The 14902-nt window shown below is 45.9% G+C and overlaps 1 protein-coding gene across 3 annotated transcripts in view; it reads right to left on the reverse strand.

Moving 5' to 3' along the window:
* The window catches only part of dennd2b (DENN domain containing 2B), a 46607-nt gene that overhangs the window by 7356 nt on the left and 24349 nt on the right, over nt 1–14902 (reverse strand). For all 3 annotated transcript variants that reach the window (XM_018752703.2, XM_018752704.2, XM_018752705.2), the window contains 10 exons: nt 12851–12996; nt 12334–12531; nt 11846–11942; nt 11158–11202; nt 10105–10289; nt 9344–9453; nt 8462–8531; nt 6639–6716; nt 5922–6062; nt 4419–4567 (listed from right to left, as the gene is read on the reverse strand). In XM_018752703.2, the coding sequence (XP_018608219.1) occupies nt 4419–4567; nt 5922–6062; nt 6639–6716; nt 8462–8531; nt 9344–9453; nt 10105–10289; nt 11158–11202; nt 11846–11942; nt 12334–12531; nt 12851–12996 (1219 nt within the window). The remainder of the gene's footprint in view (nt 1–4418; nt 4568–5921; nt 6063–6638; nt 6717–8461; nt 8532–9343; nt 9454–10104; nt 10290–11157; nt 11203–11845; nt 11943–12333; nt 12532–12850; nt 12997–14902) is intronic.

The raw sequence follows: 14902 nt of genomic DNA on the forward strand, positions 1-14902 counted from the left end.
TTTATCTTCTATTATACTCAATCGCTCTTTCGCGGCATGTTCATTCAAACGTTTCTCATCCAGCACAAAGTCTGCCACTGAGTCGCACAGTTAGAAAATCGCAGCGGCACGGAGAGAACGAACGCAACAGAACGTCACTTGTTTGCCATATTTGGAATGACGGCGGTGTTTTCTCACGATACCCTGCACACATAAATAGACCTGGGGTGAAGGTTCAGCGGAAGCCATAATAACGGGTGTCGAACCCCTAGCTGCCAAGTGTGCGGTCTCCCTGACAACAGCTGGCTTCGCGGGGGGGCTGGGCAGGCGTCAGGGCTGCTGCTGTGCCCGCGGTAGTGCGACAGAGCGCTCGGCCTCAGAAAACTGCCATGTGCACTGGAGCAGCCACTACTGGATCTCCTCAGCAGGATGTCCTCACAGAGAAAACACAGACAAATCCAGGGCATTAGTCTATGAAATTCAACAGAAGGAAAAACTTAAAAAAAAAAACACTAAGGTTAACGGGTGACATTTTAATGACAAATTTAGCGTTATTTTAAATATGTGATTACACTGATGAGGAAAATGAGAAATGGCTATTTGGAGCTATTTTTGCCTTTGCTGTTTTATGGTGCCTCACCAGAGGACGAAGGGGTTTACCACAAACCTAGTTCGAAGCAGTAAAAGGGGGGGGAGCCCAGGGCACGTAATCAGAGCCACTAAGCAGACGAAGCACCTCACATGATCGATTCCATGAAAATGCTACCCAGCCACCTGGTAGCATGGGGCCATGGCGGGGGAAGATGTGAAATTGAAAACCCTCATTATACTGAAGAGCAACTGTTCATTTTTTGCAGAAAAATGTGGCTAGATTGTGGGGGGGGTCAAAGAAAGACCAGCGGGAAACAGAGGGCACCATCCATCACGGCTGGGAGGGGGCGGGTGCATTGCAAGTATGACGGATCCGGAATGGGAGGTCTGCCGTTGGGTCAGATTAGCAGATGGATTAATGACTTTCCCAATTCCTATAAAATGAGAGAATCTCACAGGCCGGGTGGTACAGCTGAGGCGAGAAGACTACGGGACAGCAAGTGGTCAGCGGAGCTTTACTTGGCTAGCAGGCTCCTGGAAACCACTTTGTGCCGCAGACAGCTGTTTCCTCACGCACCCCACAGCAGCCAAGTGCGGACATGTCCCCGTTACGTGTGGGTAGCAGAAAAGGCTTTTTTAAAAAACACTGCAATCGGCATTTGGGGTCAAGCGCGGGGTGGTGGTGGGGCGTGAGCGAGTGCCTCTGAGGTCACCTTCAGGGTTAATGTCCCAGCTGGAGGGTTATGGAGAAGCACGGGGAGATGCCCAATCGTCTTCATAAAGAAATATGGACAAAACACGTGTGCTGCTCACACACAACACCCTCACTCGTATTCGGGTTTTTACCTTCATCTTATTTCATTTACCTAACGCCTTTCTCTTAAGCGAATTACAGTGTTAAGTGACCTATAATTATTTAACTGTTTATACAGCCAGGTACATTTTTTTGACTGAAAAAATGTAGGTTAACTACCTTGCTCAAGGGTATTACAGCAAAGGGCAGGATTGGAACCTGCAACCTCCGAGTTCAAAGGCCGGGGATCTAACCACTAAAATATCTGCTCTTTCATCTTAAAGTTCTCCCAGTTAGTTGAGAATAAAAAGATGGCAACGATCACGGACGAGTGAAAGAACAGCTGGAAGAACTCCTCATGTCTCCGCTGAACGGAAAGGTGGGAAATGAGAACTCAACCGTCCACTCAGATGGTCCGTTACCTGTGGAACGATGAAAACAACAAAACTACGAAAGGATTTAGTTACAAAACGCGAGTTGGTTGAGCATAGGCCCCATTTATCGTCTTATGTGGGGTATGTTTCTGTGACACTTGTGGTTATGATCTGTCCCAGTGTTCAAGCTTAGACGCAACTAAAAAAAACAGCAACATTCCTTTCTGGGGTCAAGTCCCAAATAGCGGAGTACACCTGTGTACACAACTCCAGAAATGTGACAGATCCATCTGTTTTCCACCACTTCCAGTTTCCACGGGAACACTCTGCCGCAAGATGCCCTGTTTTACTTTACTGTGACTCTAGGTGTCACTTGAAATGGTCTTTTTCCGCATATACTTTTACAGAGAACTAGTCTACTAAGACCTGCACGCTGCAGAGCATAAGAGCCTGGCAATGCAAAAGAGCCGTTATCAACATGATCAGCCCGTAGAACAATTACTCTCACCTATTCGAAATTTGAAATACTTGTCATTTACAGTGTACAAACAGGTGAGCATCCAAACACATCCTGTGTGGCATCAATTTTGAGAGCTTCATGGGAAATTGATACTTAACCATGACCTACATGCTGAACACGTCCTCTGTAAACTTATGATGATAAGCAGGTCCTCACATCATGGAAGTATCTGCTGAGCGGTTATCAGTACGTCTCCTGGGAAATGATTCCGAGAGCCTCAAGCATGATGTTTTACCACATCCATCCCCGAACAGACGTCCATCTAGGGTGTCATAAATCTCACCACATGATCACCACCACCAGCCTAGACTACAAACAGTTACTGCTCAGTATGAACAGCCAGTAAACCAGGTGTCAATGACACTAGCTGTGTCCGGTCCGCAAAGTTACAAAACGCAGAGCCGAAAAAATGACGCCTCTTCTGTCCCACAGCCATCACGTGAAAGGTCAAAGGCTATCTCCGAGGACTGCGGCTGGAGACACCAGAAGTAAACATGGCACTATCAGTCAGGGCCTGGCCGTGACAGCGGAGCGAGGGATCAGAGGGGAGAGGAGCGCGGACAGGAAGCGCATTCTTTCCGGATGGCGTCATTAGCCACTCCGGGACCCTCGACCGGTGTTTGTTTAAGCGGCCCGGGCTATGTGGAGATTGCAGGCGCACAACTGTACTCTTCAATAAGATCCTCACTGCCCGTTCCCCAGGACCCCACCGGCTCCTCCTCCGCTGCCCCTTAAGGCCAGGCCCTCGGAGCAGTGGCCGCGGGCGACGTGCCGACCCAGTTTTGCATCCGGGCTGGACTGCCGTCCCGCGAGGACTCGCTTTCGTGATTTGTGATGGGTGTGGCGAGTTACTCCAGCGCTAATTTGCCCCTTAGTGCCCACAGAAACGTCAAAGTCCGGGTAACGCAATCAAGGAAGTGCCTACTGTTAGTAGAGGGGAAATAGCTGAGGCAACAGGTGGCACAGTGGTTGGTTCTTCTGCCATCCATGCAAAAGATCCCCGGGTTCAAATCCCACCTCAGAATAAAGTACTTAGCCTAGAACTACAGAAAAAATTATTACCCTAGAATTACTCCAGTAAAATTTATTATGCAATACAAAATGTGTAAATCATTTTTAAAAAAGCATCAGCTAAACAAATCAACGTAAAGGCTGCTGTCAGAAAGTCTGAACGCACCCCAGACAATACAAGTTGCAAGACAAAACCGGGCTTGGACAGGGTTGCACCGGGACTGCTCGTACCTTAAATTTAATATACACTTCCATCATTCACTGGTAAAGCAGGGTAATGTTTGCTGGAGCAATTCAGTGTAAGTTGATCAAGGGTATTGCAGCAGAGTGTGGGATTCAAACGTGGGTCCATTAAGTGGCGAGCGCCAGCTCTAACCACTACACCACCTACTGCCCTTAATAAAACACACAGCGTGTTACAATATTATGTTGTATTGTGAAATGCAGAAGTGTTTGAAATCATTTGAAAAATTTGGAAAATAGTTGATTATAAAAAGAGATTATAATGTGTAAGTGCTAAGGCCACCCACACTCAAAGCAGTAGTGGTCAGTGTGACAGGAGTGAAACAGGCTTTGGCCTCTCAGTAACAGGATGCTATATTAAGACAAGACTATTCTTTTGTAGGGGGTGCGGTGGCGCAGTGGGTTGGACTGGGTCCTGCTCTCCCGTGGGTCTGGGGTTCGAGTCCCGCTTGGGGTGCCTTGTGATGGACTGGCGTCCCGTCCTGGGTGTGTCCCCTCCCCCTCTGGCCTTACGCCCTGTGTTGCCGGGTTAGGCTCCGGTTCCCCGTGACCCCGTATGGGACAAGCGGTTCAGAAAGTGTGTGTGTGTGTGTGTGTGTATTCCTTTGTAAAAGCGATTTCACTGTGTGGAAAAACCGTTTAACTGAAGTATCTTCAGTATGTATTTCTTTGTAGATGGACATATTTTGGTGACTGTTACACAACCATACTGTGCAAAGATGAGGCAGAAACATAAGAAACCACAAAGCTGAAACACAGTGTGACTGTAATCCACTATACTACCTGCTCTGTAGAAAAGAGCGATCACTCGCCCGTGTGAAACACAACCCCAGTTAGCCTCGGGTTTTGTGCCCAGGATGCACACACTATCTATGCAGTGTGACTCCCTTGGGGATGTTGGGCTCACCTGAGCTTGTCTGCCACGAAGATGACCCTGCGCTCCAGCAGCAGCGAGGCGAATACACGGACCACCTGGCGCACACTCAGGCAGCAGAAAAGACTCTCCAGATCCACGTGCTCCAGCCGGGAGTCCATGGGCCTCTTCAGCTCCATCACCTGCAGGATGACAGGAGCGGTCGGAACCTCAGCTCTGCTCCTTCATTTGCACTCAGGAGGGAGAGCAGGCCTGTGCTGCTCCGCGAAATACACCTGTACTCGCTATACTCTCCAGATACACTATTAATGAGGAAAATGGCTCGATCCCCAAACCCGTCTTCCCTATTTCAGTATAAGTGTAATATTTTCGGGGGGGCGTGGTGATGTCGCGAGTTTGGCCTTTGACTGCTCTCCGGCAGGCCTAGGGTTCGAGTCCTGCTTGAGGTGCCTCATGACGGACTGGCGTCAAGGGTTTTAGACTCTGTGTGTGTGTGTGTGTGTGTAATATTTTTCAAAAAGTACCATAAAACACACACACACACACACACACACACACATTTTCAGAACCGCTTGTCCCAGATGGGGTCGCGGGGAACCGGAGCCTACCCGGCAACACAGGGTGTAAGGCTGGAGGGGGAGGGGACACACCCAGGACGGGACGCCAGTCCGCCGCAAGGCACCCCAAGGGGGACTCGAACCCCAGACCCACCGGAGAGCAGGACTGTGGTCCAACCCACTGCGCCACCGCGCCCCCACCTACCATAAAACAGACCACTGAAAATTATTTCATATTAACGTATCTGTTGTAATTTTATCCTTAATTACACCGTGATGAAATGTGTAATATTTACAGACATTTAAAAAGACAAATTAAGTGTAAATGTTTTTAATGAGGGGGCGCGGTGGCGCAGTGGGTTGGACTGGGTCCTGCTCTCCACTGGGTCTGGGGTTCGAGTCCCGCTTGGGGTGCCTTGTGGCGGACTGGTGTCCCGTCCTGGGTGTGTCCCCTCCCCCTCTGGCCTTATGCCCTGAGTTGCCGGGTAGGCTCTGGTTCCTTGTGACCCTGTATGGGATGAGCGGTTCTGAAAATGTGTGTGTGTTTTTAATGAGGGGGCGCAGTGGTGCAGTGGGTTGGACCAGGTCCTGCTCTCCAGTGGGTCTGGGGTTCGAGTCCCGCTTGGGGTGCCATGTGACGGACTGGCGTCCCGTCCTGGGTGTGTCCCCTCCCCCTCCGGCCATACGCCCTGTGTTGCCGGGTAGGCTCCGGTTCCCCGCGACCCCGTATAAGACGAGCGGTTCAGAAAGTGTGTGTGTGTGTGTGTGTGTGTGTGTGTGTGTGTGTGTGTGTGTTTTTTCAATGAAGCAACCAAAACATGAAATAGGCTGGAACAACAGCCGAAAGAAATGTTTTAAATATACAGAGCTGAGAGTAAAAATACAATTAATTAATTATATTAATTAATTGATTGATTAAACAAACAAACAAAAAAACACCAATTCCATAGGTGTGTCACGGTCCTGAGTGAAGGCTTACTTCATTCCCTGCTCCCGGTAGAAAAGTCTTAACCCGTATGGTCTTTCCAGGGGCAGGGAAGGGCGACTCCATCAGGCTCCTCATGAAGGGGTACACAAGGGCAGCTGAGATGCTCCTGCGCCGCTCCACCTCATCCAGGATCTGCAGGATGGGGCAAAAGCCTGAAAACCAGCTCCAGCTTGCAAAGCAATGAGCAGTAGAGAACACATCCTGTCTACTTTTAGTCTGGTGCAGTCACATCACATCATATACTTGTGTGTTTCTCCTTCTTTCTAAATCATAAAATCCTTCTATATATGAGTGGCATGTAGAACAAAAACTGCAGCACACTAATCCCTGTATCCATGTGTCTTTAACAGTGGAAGTGTGAACTTACACTCACCGCTACAGTAATCAACGCACCAGAGCCAAAAAAAACAGAAGACATAAAAATAACTGCTATGACAGCTTGCTTCTTGAAGAAGAGCTGGGATGTAAAGAAAGGAAGTGGACGGTAAACACTGAGCGCTGCGTCTCTTTCATGATAACAACTAGGAGAGCAGTACAGGCAATGGGTGCAGCAAACTGATAAGGTGGGTGGTTAAATCAGACAAAGGGATTCAGATGAAAATCCCGATGAAAACCCTGCCAAATCTCCGCCAACACCATGCGGTGGACAGAAGAAGGGGCCTTTTCCCAGACTGCTGCTTATTCTCACCTCCAAGTTTGTGAGCTCACCTTGGAGAACAAGTCGAAACAGCCCAGGCGACTGATGATGCAGTAAACCTCAGGCAGGCGGGGGCCTTTCCCACTGGGCTGGTGGAAGCAAAGTTGGAAATCACATGAGCCACAGAAAAACCTGCCTTTAAAAAAGGTCTGGCACAAGGGACACGTGAAAGCCGTTTTGCAGCATTTGGTTTTGTTTCGTAGGGTGAAAGGAGGTTCGCTGACCAACCACGCATCACCATTCTCACGTACGTTCAGACTGTAAACCAAACTGCTCTGCTGTGCTGGAAATGAACCTACAAAATCGGGACAAAGTCTTCTATTCAGCTGAAGGGAGAGAGCCATTAATAACGCTCTTTAAACTTCTCCTCCCTTATCTTCAGCAATCCGCATTCCCCCCCAAACAAGGTACTGGAACCGCTGTAAAAAGAACAAAGATCCGACTTATGCTCCCGTTTGCCATCTATCAGATGTACGTAGAATGATTCATGTACAGATCTGGGCTTCAGATTGTCTGGGGTGGAGGCGATAGCAAAGCTTTAATCTGCAAAGTTCCCATCACGAAAGCAAAATCTCCACACAAGTCCCTTCATCTCAGAGTAAACGATCAGCGATACTGTCCTAATAAACACTCGCCAGAAAGCCTGTTCCTGGGGCCAACTTGGACTGCTCTGTCCTTCCATCTATCTGCACACTAGCAAGAAAAACTCCAGCCCCTATTCCATTTGTCCTTATTAGGAAGGAAAATTTCTCAGCTCTCTACCGAGTGCAATGCCGATTAAATATTTGAAAAAAGTCAAAATATGTGGAGCGCGGAGAAAACTGCCAAACTGAATCCCGAAGCAGACGCATCCATGACATCCTGGAGCTCCTGACAGACAGAGGACAGAGCTAAACTGGGAAATTAGAGCTGTGCTCCCATGGCGTTCGAACACAGCCTACTTAAGAGCTGTGAATACGCAAAGTCGGAAAGTAACACGCATAAACGCACACAGGCACAAACAAGCAGCCAAGAACTGCATAAATCATAAAAGTCCAAACTTCAGATTTAGATCGAACATGGTGTGTAATATGAACAGAGGAGAAAAAAACCGTACTATAGCTGAATAAACATTCATTTTAACCCCGCTTTTCAGAGAAAATCTCGTTACAGCCAAAATCCGCGGTTTAATGAAAACCACTGCCCGTGGATAACAGCTGATTGCGTGAGCTGTGGATGACAGGCTGCAAAAGCCGTGTTTATTAATACCCCCACTTTTACTGTATTTCCCAGATCTGTCAGCTTACCCGCCTACATGTTACTCCCTTCTGGGAAAAACCTAAACGTGCAAAATAGCAAGAAGCGAAAACAAAACAAAAGGACTCACTGGAACAGGTAGCAGATGGGTTAAGAAAATAGATGTGCAAACCAAAGGCTGCCAGTAAAATCCCACTAAGGCCCTGACATTCTACCCTTCAGTATTTAACCTGAAACCCTCTGTTATACTTCAATTTGTAAAACACTACATTGCTTATGACAACAGTTTTGACAAAGTAGAAGAAAAGGATCATGTTAACATAAATTACACAATGGGAAGTAGTATGCATCTTACCAGTAGGCTGCACAATGAATACCAGTAACATCTCTTATGGATCTTGGAAGTAATGTGTAACACAGACCTGACCAAAAGGATGTGTTATAGGCCTTGGAAGAAGGATTTATGTAATATGATATTACCAGTAATTTAGATCTTACCCAGAGGATGTAGAATGGATCCTACCACTATGAAGTACTATGAATGTTATGAGCGGGATATAGAATGGATTTCACCAGTAGCATGCGTTATGGATCTTACCAGCAGCCGTCGGCAGTATCCAAATCGTCTGCTCCCATCTTCTCCAGTCAGCATGAAGGAAAAGGTCTCACTGTATTGAAACACACCCAGCCTAAGTCAATGACAAACTTTCATATGTGCCCTATCATGACTGTCTGTGTCAGAATGAAGTTCTACTAGATCACAATCAAAATGACACAGCCAGAGGAATAAAAACTAATTCCTTCATTAAACAGTGCTTTCAGTCCTCCCAGTTTTTTATTTTGACTGTCATTTACTTAATGTTAGGGGGGGCGCGGTGGTGCAGTGGGTTTGGCTGGGGCCTGCTCTGTGATGGGTCTGGGGTTTGAGTCCTGCTTGCGGTGCCTTGCGGTGGACTGGCGTCCCATCCTGGGTGTGTCCCCTGCCCCTCCAGCCTTGCGCCCAATATTGCCGGGTTACGCTCTGGTGCACCGTGAGCCCGCTCAGGACAAGCGGTTTCAGGCATTGTGTGTGCGGGTGTGTGTTATGAAACATTTACATTTTCTGAATAAAGACTAAACTAAGAAATGGAAAGTTAAGATATGAAAGCTTAACCTGAGGTTTTAAAACTTCAGTATTTGACATCCATCAGAAGCACTGCATCGTGTGATTAGTAAATGTAACCAAAAGCTGTGCCAGTCATACCACATCTGGTGATGAATTATAGCATCAGTTTGCTTCTATTTTTTTTAAATATTATAAAAAGTGTTTTTGTTTCTTATGGCAAATAAAATTTCTAAGCAGTAGCAGGGCCAATGTGACATTTATTGTTGAATTACTGCTCTGTGACACTGATTCAAACGGCTCTCCCCTGTGTTGAGGGAAGGGGCTGGCGATCTGTAACCAAGGTCCTTAGAAGAAGGCAGGTGCCCTCAGGTGTACCTGTTGTGTTGCAACACAGGGCTCCAGTCCTTGGCATCTGGGAAACAGAAGTGTGGGATGGCTTTGAGACGCTGCTCTGCTTCCCTCATCTGTTTGGTGGGCCTCTCCAGCTGTGAGAAGAGTGAGACCTTGTCAACAGGCTATTATAGGGCCCTCAGAGGATTCCCACTGCGCCAAGAGCTATTTCCAGACAAAGTGTCCTCCCAGCATCCGGTCACCTCCTCCCTTATCTTCAGCAATCCCTGTTCCCCACCAAGCTTGGACTTCCATCAACTTCATTCTTTCTCTGCACACAGGGAACCTGCATACCTCACCTCCCCAAGGGAGATTTTTGCGCCACCAAAACAATACATTTACATTTACATTTATTCAATACACACTGGAATTTCTTTAGAGGAGCGAAACGGTCACCTAAGAAAGCAACGGTTCCCAAGTTACACCACCTATGGTCCACATACTGGTTCCAAATGTGAAAATGCACACCCAGATCTTCTGTGGTCTGTGCACCAACAGACAATTAAAAGTGGGCTTGACGACTGCTGACAGGCAGCGAACACAAATGTAATGGAAGGAAATTAGAAAAAAACACTTTCAGCATTAATAATAAGAGAAATAAATATAAACAAGTATTCTGAAATACATGACATCAGCACAAAGCACCATTTGGCATATGCATTACTAACCACAGAGTATGCATAACACAATAAGATCAAAGCCCACAGATCGCTTGTCTTCAGAAGAGGGGTATTCTAGCTCTTCACCTTAGGGAACTGGTAGGTGACTTCCGGGACGTACGAATTCTTGGCAGGTTTCTTCTTCAGGGAAACCACCACAAAGTACTCAAAGAGCTCCCGCTCCTGCCACTCGATCAGCTGCATTTCCAGCGTGCGGTAGCTGGGGGCTCGTTGCAGTAGAGATTGCAGTTTCTGTAGACGCTGGGCATGTGCTGGGGGTTGGGGGGTAGGATGACACATTCAGAGCAGACCATTGAAATGGCATAGCAGCCAAGGCGAATTGTCATAAATAAAAGATAAATGAAAGTAATTACAATGGTTTTCAACAGTAAAAATGAATTTAGCACCCATAACAGTAAATAGTAACTATTAATGTATTATCTATATAATAGTTAACATTAGTTATCATAAGACAACATACAATGCAGTTTCCTTTCATTAATTACAGTATAATACTGTATGACTGTTTGCCTGTGCTCCTTGAGCTACTTTGCACCTCTTATGTATCATACACATAAAGGCACACTAACAAAACATAAATACATATTATACACAATGTCTATGTATTAATTCAACCTTTAAAGCAACAAATTGACCAGTAAAGACAAAAAGAAATCAATGAATACAGTGCAAATGAATTCACCAGCTCACCAAAAAAGTTGACATTGACTGGATAGTCGAAACAGGGGCCATAATTAACAATTAGGGGCCATGATTCCTGAGATTACAAGACATGACTCTACCAGCAACAGGTAACGGATGCAGCAAATATTGTAGTGGTTACAGCTGCTGCCTTTCGCACTCAGAGATAGCAGATCTGAATTTCACCTCCCGTTTTTGTACCCTTGAGGACGGTACTTACCATAAATAGCCCCAGTAAAAATGACCCCACTGTATAAATAGGTAAATTGGTGTGCAAAATCTGCAATATGACATATATTTGTTAAAGTGCTTCCACTTGTTAAATGACTCTTTTTGAAAAACTATCTGGGGTTAATAGTCACAGAGGACTGAGAGGTCAGTGTGCTTTTCAGCCTGGAAGACTCCTCTACCCTGGCTGGGGTGTATTTGACCTCTCACCTTTGAACCTGTCGTCAGAGTCGCTTTCACTCTCGCTGTTGTCATCTGCAAACACATATGACACACACATTTTACCTGGATGTCAGAGGGGAATCCTAAAGTCAATGAAACAGTATACAGATGCCTGGGAAACAAAAATAACTAAAGGTGGTGCCCGACTTATGATGGGGTTATGTTCCGCGAAAATATCATAAGTCGAAAATGCAGTTAATACACCTAATCTACCAAACATCATAGCCTAGCTGCAGCACACGTGCAATGGCCATTACGGGTTTGCCACCTTCACGCTGGGCAATTATCTTGAGTTTCTCCTCAAAAGCAATTGCCCTCCTCTTCTTCCTCCCACCAGTAGCAGGAGACACAAATGGACATTTCTGTGACATTATGGATGCACAAAACACAACGTAGATACAGCAAGGAGTGTCTGGATAGCGACGGCGTGGCAGACTGGGAGATGTGGATCGCTGCCGCTGCCCAGCATTGCAAGAGAGCCTCGTACCGCATATCACTTGCCCGGGAAAAAACCAAAATTCAAAATTCGAAGTATGATTTCTACTGAATGTCTATCACCAGCTCACCATTGTAAAGTCGAAAAATCGTAAGTCGAACCATCGCAAGTCGAGGAGCATCGGTAGTGTAACTATTGAGCAGCTGGTCTGGGATGGGAAAACAGTTGGAAGGTCCCTACCTCTTAAAGAAGCTGTCTCGATATTGGATAAGGACAGCTTCTTGAGTCTCTTCTTCCCCCTTTTGCTAGAGTAGATGGAGTTTATTCTCCGTACAAGCTGTAGTCAAAAACAGAGAAACTCATTGTTTTCATTCCTTGCCATGGCAGTAGGGTATTCTGCTCCAGTGATAAAATTAAAGCTATTTAAACATACCACTATTTTTTTTTCAGAAAAACAGAAATAACTACTTCTAATTATTATTAGAATTAATTTCAAATGCTAAACATATTTTGTTGCTGTTGACAGTGTAGGGTCTTTGAAGTGAAAATGGAAACTCGGCACGTCTAGTTATGAACTTAGTTTCTTCCTTCAGGAGAAACACCACAGGAGAAAAACAGACACATAAAGTAATAAGTAATCATATAGTAATATGAATCAGAGCACTGTGACCATCTATATTAATTGCATTGTGCTGCACCATGCTGTCCCACACCACGCCATGTCCCACCTTGGGGACCCTCCTGGGCCGGTGAGAGGCTAACGTGTGGCTGGAGCCACTCAGGCTGCCATCCAACAGGCCACAGGGAGAAGGTGGAGGCAGGAGGTCATCACGGCTGCGGCGTTTTGACAGACGGGGTATCCGGTGGCACTTCCTGTCGGCAGCACCTGGCAGGCGCAGTGCTTGGCTGTTGGGTTTGGAGGGAAGCTGAGGTAGGGAATAAAGGTACAGGCACTCATGCAAAGTGAAAGTCCCTGCAAACCCCAAAAAAACCATCATGTGCTCATATCAATGTATCTGATTATGCAAGAAATTTGTAAATGCATTTACTGATAAAGAAATACGTGCTGATCCAGAGAGCCTAGTCAAACATTTCTAATGGTAAGCATTAACACAATGCCACCTTGCTAAATCAGACAGTCTATGACCCTCAGGTTGTAGCCTTTCCAGGATTCCCTCCAGATGACTTTTTACCAATGGAAAATACAGGGCTATTCCATTATACCAGTTAGCTGTGACAATTTACCTGGGGAGGTGTAGTGAATTTCCTGCCCTGGGAGGTCCACATCCTATTGAGAGAGTCCCGAGAGCCCTGTAACAGCAACTTTGACTTCCTGCTGGCTGCGCGACCCTTCAGGTCCACGTCCTCGTAGGGGTTCTCTTTGTGCGACTCTGTGGAAAATTGAAATGGTTTAGAGGAGCTGTGACCGACACAAGGGCACCAGCTCTCCAGGACAAACTGTGTGTCTGTGTGTTTGTGTGTGACTGGCAACAGCAAGATGGAAAAAGCCATATGGAGATTTTTGGGGACAGACTCTTGGATGGTTCCATTTTCTGATGTGTCTTCTGGGGAATGAGCCATCCAAAAGTCTCTGGAAGGGGTCCCTTCTGGGCAATGGACTTGATGGCTAAGATATGTGGCCGAGAGCCTGGAGCGGTGGTGACTCATAGTGGGAGCACGTAAACTGGCGGTTGGGGTGGCCTTTCTGACCTTTTACAACATTGTGATGATGTTCTTACACAGCACTACTCCATGAAGGAACTAATTCATTTTTGGAATGAATCAGTCCCCACTACACAGCTGTTAACTCCAAAGACACAGACAGCACACTGGTGCCTAATAGATGTCTTTTTGGGGGCATCAAAGGAAAAGGGGAGTAAGACAGACGGACGGGTAAAATCTACACATGAGGAAAATAACCAGTATGTTTTAACACTTGTAACAATAAAATACATTTTGGGAATGTCAAAGGTTTGTGAGATGATGACTCATTGGATTTAAACTGGAAATGGAGCAAAAAGGTTCCTTTGAAATACATTTGTGAAGTAGAACAGGGAAAATAATACGGTATTTTTTTTTTTTTTTAAATGCTATAAGGCAGTGAAACTGTTCTTCCAGCCATGTTATTTGAATGACCTCTGACTCCTTCTTCCATCATAGAGAGGAAATAAATGGGGATCTTAAGTCTCTCATTACTTTGTAGCCTCAGGTTATACTACAAAATGAAGACACGCAAATTATGTACAACATACAAGCGTAATGTGTTTTTGTCAGTATTATTACAAAATAAGACCACAAAATTTCGATTAAAAAATTGGGAAATTTCAGAATTCTATGAATGAGGATTAAATTGCTTCTGCAGCCTTCAACACTGCAAAATACAGGCATTACATAACCCAAAAATAACATTTCCTCATTGATCTCTGATCCCCATTACTGCTTACCGCACATTTGATTAGAGCATGCCAAAATCTCTCTTCATCAAAGTGTTATTTCTGTTTTTGCAATAAACAATGCCATTACCATGCACATGTGCCACAGACACAGAAAGTCACAGTCGGCTAACTTATGTTCACTTATCCAGCATTTTCTCCTGCTTCCATGAATTAATTTGGTTGAATGGGTCCCAGATGTCTAACCACACCTAACAACTTCATGATATCATTTGAATTCGTTCCCGTGGTCTCGCTGAGAAAATAATAAAACATATGAAGAAAATAAAGAACATTCACTGTGCTCTTTTCACTGGACGATCCAACTGTTTCTACGTGTCAAACTGACGCATGTACAAGGGATGCTGAATGGAGTTTCTGTTTTCCGCCATATGTCATTATGGAGAGGGAAACGCAAGCCGCACGGCCCAATTGACTCCGCAGCACTTTACAAGAACTTTGTAATGAAGCCCCGTAATGACAATGTTCTGCAGAAATGATATGCTTCCGTGGCGACCAGTGTAGCCCAGGGTACTAATCAGGCACTTTGGTTAGAGAAACCCAGATCATCACCCCAGGGGGCACACCTAACAAAGAGTCACTCGGAACTGGGGGTTGCGGCCACTGCCTCTCTGCATTTAGACACAAGTTTGCGTAGTGGCAATGCAGCCTGACCTATAAATGGCATCGGTGTCTCCGCTAACAAGATTCACTGTCAGTGGTTCCAACAGCTTATAATGAGCTAAACACACTGTGGGGGAGATATTTGAAAACTGTTCCTAGACAACAAAAAATGCTTATTTACAAACTCAGGACAGCTGGTAGTGTAGTGGTTGGAGCTCCTACCCTTAGATCCAAAGGTTGG

Source organism: Scleropages formosus, chromosome 11 (assembly GCF_900964775.1).
Source record: "Scleropages formosus chromosome 11, fSclFor1.1, whole genome shotgun sequence".
NCBI lineage: Eukaryota > Metazoa > Chordata > Actinopteri > Osteoglossiformes > Osteoglossidae > Scleropages > Scleropages formosus.